This window comes from Triticum dicoccoides, chromosome 3A (genome assembly GCF_002162155.2).
Source record: "Triticum dicoccoides isolate Atlit2015 ecotype Zavitan chromosome 3A, WEW_v2.0, whole genome shotgun sequence".
NCBI classification, from domain to species: domain Eukaryota; kingdom Viridiplantae; phylum Streptophyta; class Magnoliopsida; order Poales; family Poaceae; genus Triticum; species Triticum dicoccoides.
The window spans coordinates 11,226,933-11,236,015 of record NC_041384.1 but is presented as its reverse complement, the minus strand read 5'-3'; the positions used below and the strand labels follow the sequence as shown (position 1 = coordinate 11,236,015).

Here is a 9,083-nt window from a genome sequence, read left to right as displayed (position 1 = left end):
GCCAGCTTTGCTTCGGGAAGGCTCAAACCATGGTCATCATTAGCAGTCGCTAGCACTGCCACCGATTCCCAATCCTTCCACAACCCTCCCCGCCCCGCTCCGCTCCGATCCCCCACCCACCTCCCCGCCCCCCACCGCATCTCATCTCATCTCGTCGCCGGAGAGAGCACCGGGGAGCGAGCGCGCGGGCGGCGCGATGGTGGGGAACGACTGGATCAACAGCTACCTGGAGGCCATCCTGGACGCGGGGGGCGCCGCGGGGGAAATCTCGGCCGCCTCAACGGCGCCCGGGGGCGGCGGCGACGCGGCGGAGAAGAGGCGGGACAAGTCGTCGCTCATGCTGCGGGAGCGCGGCCGCTTCAACCCGGCGCGCTACTTCGTCGAGGAGGTCATCTCCGGCTTCGACGAGACCGACCTCTACAAGACCTGGGTCCGCGTAAGCCTTCCTCGCCGCCCCTCCTCGCTCCTCGTGTCTTAGCTAGCTGCTTGCTCCAGATTGGATTAGATTAGATTAGCTTAGGTGGCGAGATTTTGATTGTTTCCGGTGATTTATTATGGATTTTTGTTGTATGCATCAGACGTCGGCGATGAGGAGCCCGCAGGAGCGGAACACGCGGCTGGAGAACATGTCCTGGCGGATCTGGAACCTCGCCAGGAAGAAGAAGCAGGTATGCCTGCCCCGATTTGCTTGTCAACTTTATGTACTCTCTAAGTAGCAGCGCTGCTGGTGCCAAACTGTTGGGGGGCAGTTCAGTGCTGGTGCCAGCCAAACACATTAAACTAGTCTAGTTGCTGGTTAGTGATTATGTATGTGGCTGGGCATTATATTTGTTTCTGTTGCACCAGGGAATGCTGAACCGTAGTCGTTCCGCATATGCATTGGCTCCCCGGGTGGTGCTGACAGTAATGATGGGTCCCCATTGTAGCATATGTCTGCTCTGTTTCCTTCCTTCTTGTTAGCTAGAATGCCCCAATTCTTTAATGTGTTGTTTTGGATGAACTCTCTCCTGTCACAAAGCACATATGCTGCTTGAAGGATTTGGTACACCTGCACGTCTTGGGAATGCAATGGTTATCCAGTTATCCTGCCTGAACTGACTGTCCACCCTTGATGATAAAAAGTCGTTTCGTATAACCATTCAAACGACAGTAGTAGTCCATTGTCGGGTGTGATTCAGAAAATAAATAAATGTTATGTCTGACAGTTTACAATTCATGATTCATAGGACATCTTCAGCTAGCTATCAGGGCCAACGGCCTGTCCTGGTGCTACTCTTTTTGTGGCCCTGCTATTTAGACCTGTAATTCTGTTTCTTTTGCTGAAAAGCAACTGCGCGTCACAGTTTGGGATCTATTCTAGTTCTGTCAAGGCGTTAGCACTGATATTCCAACTACATGTACTTCTTATAGTTGTAGTTACAGCCCTACAGCTAATGATAGTACATGGATTCTAAACGCACTCTAGTTATACCAATCACAGCATACCAAGCGCATTGCTAATCCCAGAACATTCTCCTTTCAGGCAAGCAATTTTATATCAGTCACGCATTCTAGTTTTCTCATACTCCTATTCTGTGTCAAACTTTGGTGTTTCGAATATGCTTTTACACTCCGACCGCAATAATCAAGTGTTCAACTAATGATTTTGTTACTATGTCTTCTGATGTAACTCATGATGGTCAGTCAATTGCCTTACACATATATGTTGCTTGACCTTTGTGGTTTTGATGCTCCTTCAGTCTTGAGAATAATGTTGTTCTTTCACTTGGCTCTTGTGTTCAGTGAAATAATTAACTGCTTTAGCTAGTAATCATGTTCTCCTAAGACTTCTAATATAATCACCAAAGGTCACTTATCACAGGTGCACACACAATATTCCTTCTGGTTAGATGGGAGTTTTTTTTGCTGGTCACATTTCTTGAACCAATCATCTCAATTGTTCTGAGCCCCCAAGTGACTATACTATCTCTCATGCCATTTATGATATCATATTTACTTATACACTAATCATGGAAGGAGTTTTTACCCTGGTAGCTTCTTGAATTTTAGTAAAAGGAGTAAATACAAAAACTGATTTGAACACTCCTCATTCCCCAAGTATACATCAACATGAGCACATGTTTCCGCCAACATTTCAGTTTTACATCACGATGTTTAATATTTTCCATCTTGAATTATTTAATACAGATTGAAGGCGAGGAAGCCTCCCGCTCATCGAAGAAACGTCTTGAGCGTGAGAAGGCCCGTCGAGATGCTGCTGCTGATTTGTCTGAGGACCTATCTGACGGAGAAAAAAGAGAACATATTAATGAATCATCTATTCACGCTGAGAGTACAAGGGGACACATGCCAAGGATAGGTTCAACTGATGCTATTGATGTTTGGGCAAATCAGCACAAAGATAAAAAACTGTACATAGTGCTAGTAAGGTATGGCTCTAATTTTGTTCTAGGGATCATATTGGTCTCACCCTATGTGTTTGCTTTTAGAAAGTTCAGTTATAGCGGTTTCAAATAGATACCTTTTGGTGAAGTAGGAATGATCAGAGTGACAGTTCAATGCATTATGAGTTTATGGCTGTTTAAACATAGTTACCTGATTGCTCCAAATACTGTGGAGCTCCAATCCACAAAAGAGCGATTTGTGAAAGAGTAGGTGGTATCTAGTGGATATGAATACACCCACTATGCAGAGGTCATGGTTTTTCCATGAAATTTTAATGGTTTAGATGCACGTGGGCCTTGCAATTTTGTTGTGTCTACCTATGGACCTGGTTCTGCCAATGTGCACAAAGTAGATCCACTACATGCTGGATTGAGATAGTAGCCAAGTCTCATTCATAGTCCTTGCCTTCGTACCTAAGCATGCATAGGGTTCTGGATTGGGGTAGTAGCCAAGTCTCATCCAAATGCACAGGGAGCTCAAAGAGGAGTGAAGTCACCTCCGTTTGTATGGAACATGCGCGCGTCCTCATCATGGGGCCCCTTGGACTTGATTTTAGGTTTTCATAATGTTAGTAGCCCAAGGAAGAGGCGCTATTAAATTTTTTTGAAGTACATGAACATTGTTTACATGGATGATTTTATTTTGACATCTTCTGTCTTTGTGCAGCATTCATGGTCTTATACGTGGTGAGAATATGGAGCTTGGGCGTGATTCAGATACAGGTGGCCAGGTACTTCTTGCGTCTCCCTCATTTTCATGTTTGCGTCCTTGATGTTAGCTTCATATCTGTACTTACATTCCTGGTTGGTTAGCTTGCTGTTTATCTTGTTGCTAGTTGCTACGTACTCCCTCCGATCCAAATTAGTTGTCGCTGAAACGGATGTATCTAGCACTGAAATACGTCTAGATACATCCATTTCAGCGACAACTAAGATGGATAGGAGGGAGTAATACTTACAGGTTGGTCTATATGCCATTGATGGTTGAGTTCAACTAACTGGTTCCATAACCTGCAGGTCAAATATGTTGTAGAGCTTGCTAGGGCGTTAGGTGAAACACCTGGAGTATATAGAGTGGATCTGCTGACAAGGCAGATTTCTGCACCTGATGTTGATTGGAGTTATGGGGAACCTACAGAGATGCTGAGTCCAAGAAATTCAGAGAATCTTGGGGATGACATGGGTGAAAGCAGTGGTGCTTATATTGTCAGGATACCATTTGGGCCAAGAGAAAAGTATATCCCTAAAGAGCAGCTCTGGCCCCACATCCAGGAATTTGTTGACGGTGCACTTGTCCATATCATGCAAATGTCCAAGGTTCTTGGAGAACAAGTTGGCAATGGCCAACCAGTATGGCCTGTTGTTATCCATGGACACTATGCTGATGCAGGCGATTCTGCTGCTTTATTATCTGGGGCACTCAATGTGCCAATGGTCTTCACAGGTCATTCTCTTGGCAGAGACAAGTTAGAGCAACTTCTAAAGCAAGGGCGTCAAACCAGGGATGAAGTAAATGCAACATACAAGATAATGCGACGGATTGAGGCTGAGGAACTTTGTCTTGATGCATCTGAAATTGTAATCACTAGCACTAGGCAAGAGATAGATAAACAATGGGGATTATATAATGGATTTGATGTGATTATGGAGAGGAAACTTAGAGCAAGAATAAAGCGTGGTGTTAGCTGCTATGGTCGTGAAATGCCTCGTATGGTTGTAAGTCCATCTACATTGATTCCTTTCTGGTCTAATAGATTTCATTATTTCACTATATTATATGCTTACTGTTATATGATATGATCAGCCAATTCCTCCTGGTATGGAGTTCAGCCATATAGTGCCTCATGATGTTGATCTTGATAGTGAAGAAGCGAATGAAGTTGGCTCAGATTCACCAGATCCACCTGTTTGGGCCGATGTAGGTTCTCCATTTTATCCCCCCATAAAGAGATATGCAGGAATAATTGTTGATGTTCCACTGGGATCGCGTGTTATATTTACCTACTTTTCTGGTTAAAACAATTTCAGATAATGCGCTTCTTCTCGAACCCTCGCAAGCCCATGATTCTCGCTCTTGCTCGTCCAGATCCCAAGAAGAACATCACTACGCTGGTTAAGGCATTTGGTGAACACCATGAACTGAGAAATTTAGCAAACCTTGTATGTGCCAGTACTGTGTAGTTTCTCTTGTTGCCTTAATTATATATTTTTTTGCTATACGGCGGTTTAGTTATCATTAATAATCTTCTGCCATCAACTATCACTGCCTGTTCCCAGTCTTTATAACTATTCTTTATCGGCAGACGTTGATCATGGGTAACCGTGATGTTATTGATGAAATGTCAAGCACAAATGGAGCTGTTTTGACATCAGTACTCAAGTTAATTGACAAGTATGATCTATATGGGCAAGTGGCATACCCCAAGCACCATAAGCAATCTGAAGTTCCAGATATTTATCGTCTAGCGGCAAGAACAAAGGTAACCAAGTGTATCTTTATATTTTGAAATGTTTCGGTGGCCTTATATAATAAGTGTGCTAGTGGATTCTCTGACATCGTATCATAATTAAGTTATGATTGGATGCAATGGGCCTACTGGTTCTCACATTTTAACTTTCTGTCAGTATTACTCCCTCCGTTCCTAAATATAAGTCTTTCTAGAGATTTCATTATGGACTACGTACGGATGTATATGAACATAGTTTAGAGTGTAGATTGACTCATTTTGCTCCGTATGTAATCTATATTAGAATCTCTAGAAAGACTTATATTTAGGAACGGAGGGAGTAGTTAGCTGATGCATATCTTGTGTTCTAATTTTAATGGCTTTGGCAATTTGCCTAGTCTTTTTTGCTCACTCTGACTTGCAGCAACAAACTGACCGTGCTGCTTCTTTGTGCCCTACTCACATTTTTATACATAAATATATGCTTATTTTAGTTTCTGTTGTTTCCAGGGGGTGTTTATTAACTGTGCTTATATTGAACCATTTGGGCTCACCTTGATCGAGGTTACTTCTGCAACATTTCATTTTATTGTTACTCTATCTGTGGATTGATAATGTTTATGCAAGCTTTACATCTTGTTGCCTGCCAGGCTGCTGCTTATGGTCTACCTATGGTTGCTACCCAAAATGGTGGGCCTGTCGATATACACCGGGTACTGTTCTGCTATCTTGGTTTACGTTTTGCAGTGACTCACTTTTTGTTCTGCCTATTGATGTCCTCTTTTTTATTCAGGTTCTTGACAATGGCATTCTTGTTGATCCCCACAATCAAAATGATATAGCTGAGGCACTTTATAGACTTGTTTCTGATAAGCAATTGTGGGCAAAATGCCGTCAGAATGGTCTGGATAATATCCATCGATTTTCTTGGCCTGAACATTGCAAAAACTATTTGTCACGGGTTGGTACGCTCAAGTCTAGACATCCACGATGGCAAAAGAGCGATGATGCTACTGAAGTTTCTGAAACAGATTCACCTGGTGACTCTTTGAGGGATATTCATGATATATCACTTAACTTGAAGATCTCCTTGGACAGTGAAAAATCAGGCAGCATGTCAAAATATGGAAGGAGTTCAACCAGTGACAGGAGAAACCTTGAGGATGCTGTACAAAAATTTTCAGAAGCTGTTAGTGCTGGCACAAAGGATGAGTCTGGTGAGAAAGCTGGGGCCACCACAGGCTCCAATAAATGGCCATCTCTGCGAAGGAGAAAACACATCGTTGTTATTGCTGTAGATTCTGTGCAAGATGCGGACTTGGTTCAGATTATCAAAAACATTTTTCAGGCTTCAAACAAAGAAAAATCATCTGGTGCTCTTGGTTTTGTATTGTCAACATCTCGAGCAGCATCAGAGATACATCCTTTGTTAACATCTGGGGGCATAGAAATTACTGATTTTGATGCCTTCATATGCAGCAGTGGCAGTGATCTTTGCTATCCATCTTCAAATTCAGAAGACATGCTTAGCCCTGCCGAGCTTCCATTTATGATCGATCTTGATTATCACTCTCAGATTCAATATCGTTGGGGAGGAGAAGGTTTAAGGAAGACACTAATTCGTTGGGCAGCAGAAAAGAATAGCGAGAGTGGAAAAGAAGCAGTTGTTGAAGATGACGAATGTTCATCCACTTACTGCATTTCATTTAAAGTGAAGAATACTGAGGCTGTACGTTTGTTCTTCGTCCTGTTATGCCCTCTTCATCTACTTCTTCACTGATTTTCTCAACCTTCCCTACTATAGCCGGTGTTCTTATTATGCTTCAACTTTCAACTGTTTTAGGTCCCTCCTGTGAAGGATCTTAGGAAGACAATGAGAATTCAAGCATTGCGCTGTCATGTATTGTACAGCCATGATGGCAGCAAGTTGAACTTCATACCTGTTCTAGCATCACGATCCCAAGCACTAAGGTTTGTTTATTCCTATAAATGTTGTATATATTTTCTGAACACAGCCTTCAGTCCACAGTTGAGTAAAATGCTATACTTTGTACGGTTATAATCTATCTGACACTACATGTTAACCGTTCTAGGATGTTTGTAGTTCTGATTATCAATTTGTATGAAGTGTTTTTTGGAGGTAACAGAGTATATAGATTGATCGCATATATTACAAAAGAAAATAGCGGTCATAGTAGAACATCGTTATGTCAATGTCCTGAATGACTTATATTATACTCTGATACTAGAATACATATTTGATGTTGAAATGACGATATTCATTGTTTAATAAATGTAAAGATATAGTAGAAGTTAGTAATGTGCCATGCAATGTGCCATGCACAGTACTCCCTCTATTTCTAAATATAAGTCTTTTTAGAGATTTCAGTAGGGACTATATACGGATGTATATAGACGTATTATAGAGTGTAGATTCACTCATTTTGCTCCGTATGTACTCCCTCCGTTCCTAAATATTTGTCTTTCTAGAGATTTCAACAAGTGACTACATACGAAGTAAAATCAATGAATCTACACTCTAAAATATGTCTACATACATCCGTATGTTGTAGTCTATTTGAAATGTGTAGAACGACAAATATTTGGGAACGGAGGGAGTAGTTCATAGTGGGATCTTTAAAAAGACTTATATTTAGGAATGGAGGGAGTATTTTTTATTCGTTTAAGAGGCATGGATTGCTGGAGAAACTTTAATAATCTGGTTCCCAATACAAACATAATAGAAGTAAGATGTATGTAGGCGTGTTCTGCAAGCATCGATTGGCTGACAAAATCTATTAAGCATCAGAAGGCTGAAGGCTAGCAAGGGCGAGACCTGTGTTTGGGCTTTGGACCACAGTTAGATTTAGGCTTTCCTTTAGTGTTCTTTTTTTCTTCTTTCCTGTAGGGTCGTTTGACACCTCATTGTTGTATCTAGACTACTTTCCTACCTAATGAGAAGGTGCGATATGCTCTTTCATGTATACTAATAACTGCATGCTCAGACAAATCTGCCAAAAATTGGCAACTACATAGTCCTGATGGTATGTTTGTTCATCTTTGTCCAGGTACTTGTATATAAGGTGGGGCGTAGAGCTGTCGAACATGACGGTGGTTGTTGGTGAAAGCGGCGATACAGATTATGAAGGGCTACTCGGAGGCGTGCAGAAGACCATCATACTCAAAGGCTCATTTAATTCCGCGCCAAACCAGCTTCATGCCGCCAGAAACTATTCGCTAGAGGATGTCGTATCGTTTGACAAGCCAGGAATTGCTTCCGTCGACGATTATGCCCCAGATATCCTAAAATCAGCTCTACAACAATTTGGTGCCCTGCAGGGCTAGAATCACCAGCTTTGTCAGAGTCAGCAGAGGAATAAAGTAGGTGTGTGGAGGCGCACTTTTGCTACGGGGTCGCACACGAGACATGGCGGCCTCTTCCCGTGCCTGGTATCTGGCAAGGGTGTGACTGTGGCAGCAATCGAGCACAAGGGTGTGGCTTGCATGCTTGGTTTACCCCTCCAGATTTTGTGACCCACATTCTATTTTCAACGCATGGTGAAATTGTTCATAGGTTCCAAATAAAAACAGTTAGTATCGAACTATGGTCATAAAGTGTGTGCTATAGGGAATGAAGTACCCTGTTGTTTGGAAACCATATATATACCCGACAATGTGCATGCATCTCTACGAATAATTAGCATCTCCAAGGAGCTGGAGCTGGAGCGAGCAATCTTAATTTTAGTGGATTGTGTAAAAACAATTTCCTCACCAGTTGTTTCTGTTTTGTTTATTCATGTATCCTTAGCTCCTTCACTTCTCCGCTCCGCTCTGATGATCAGCAGCAGAGTAGTACGTACTTTGCAACTGTGTATGTACACTGAAGCTGCTGCGGTACTGCTTATTCACTTCACTACTTGAAGCTCAGTGCCCAGGCACTGAGCGACACCAGATTGATCGGAGTTCGAGGATCGGAGTCCGAAGAATGCATCTGTCCAGTAGAATGATTGAGATTGCTTGCGATGACAATTGCCCAACCAACTACAGATTCGCCCCTGGTATAGAATATAGACACAATCTGGGTCATGCAGTTGTTCATACTGTGCCGCCTTCCCTTGCATTCTACTCTGTCCGAAATTACTTGTCGCTCAAATGAATATACATCCATTTTCGCAGAGAAGGCAAATATACA

The 9,083-nt window shown here is 42.5% G+C and overlaps 1 protein-coding gene across 1 annotated transcript; it reads left to right on the top strand.

The window, feature by feature from the left end:
* The first annotated feature begins 41 nt into the window (after nt 1-41).
* Nucleotides 42-8,707, top strand: LOC119266644 (probable sucrose-phosphate synthase 4). Its single transcript, XM_037547890.1, has 13 exons — nt 42-436; nt 579-668; nt 2,188-2,429; nt 3,112-3,175; nt 3,462-4,160; nt 4,249-4,362; nt 4,473-4,604; nt 4,748-4,924; nt 5,402-5,455; nt 5,542-5,604; nt 5,685-6,620; nt 6,735-6,862; nt 7,960-8,707. The coding sequence occupies exons 1-13, from the start codon at nt 197-199 to the stop codon at nt 8,234-8,236; spliced, it is 3,216 nt and encodes a 1,071-aa protein (XP_037403787.1). The 5' UTR covers nt 42-196; the 3' UTR covers nt 8,237-8,707.
* Nucleotides 8,708-9,083: the final 376 nt, after the last annotated feature.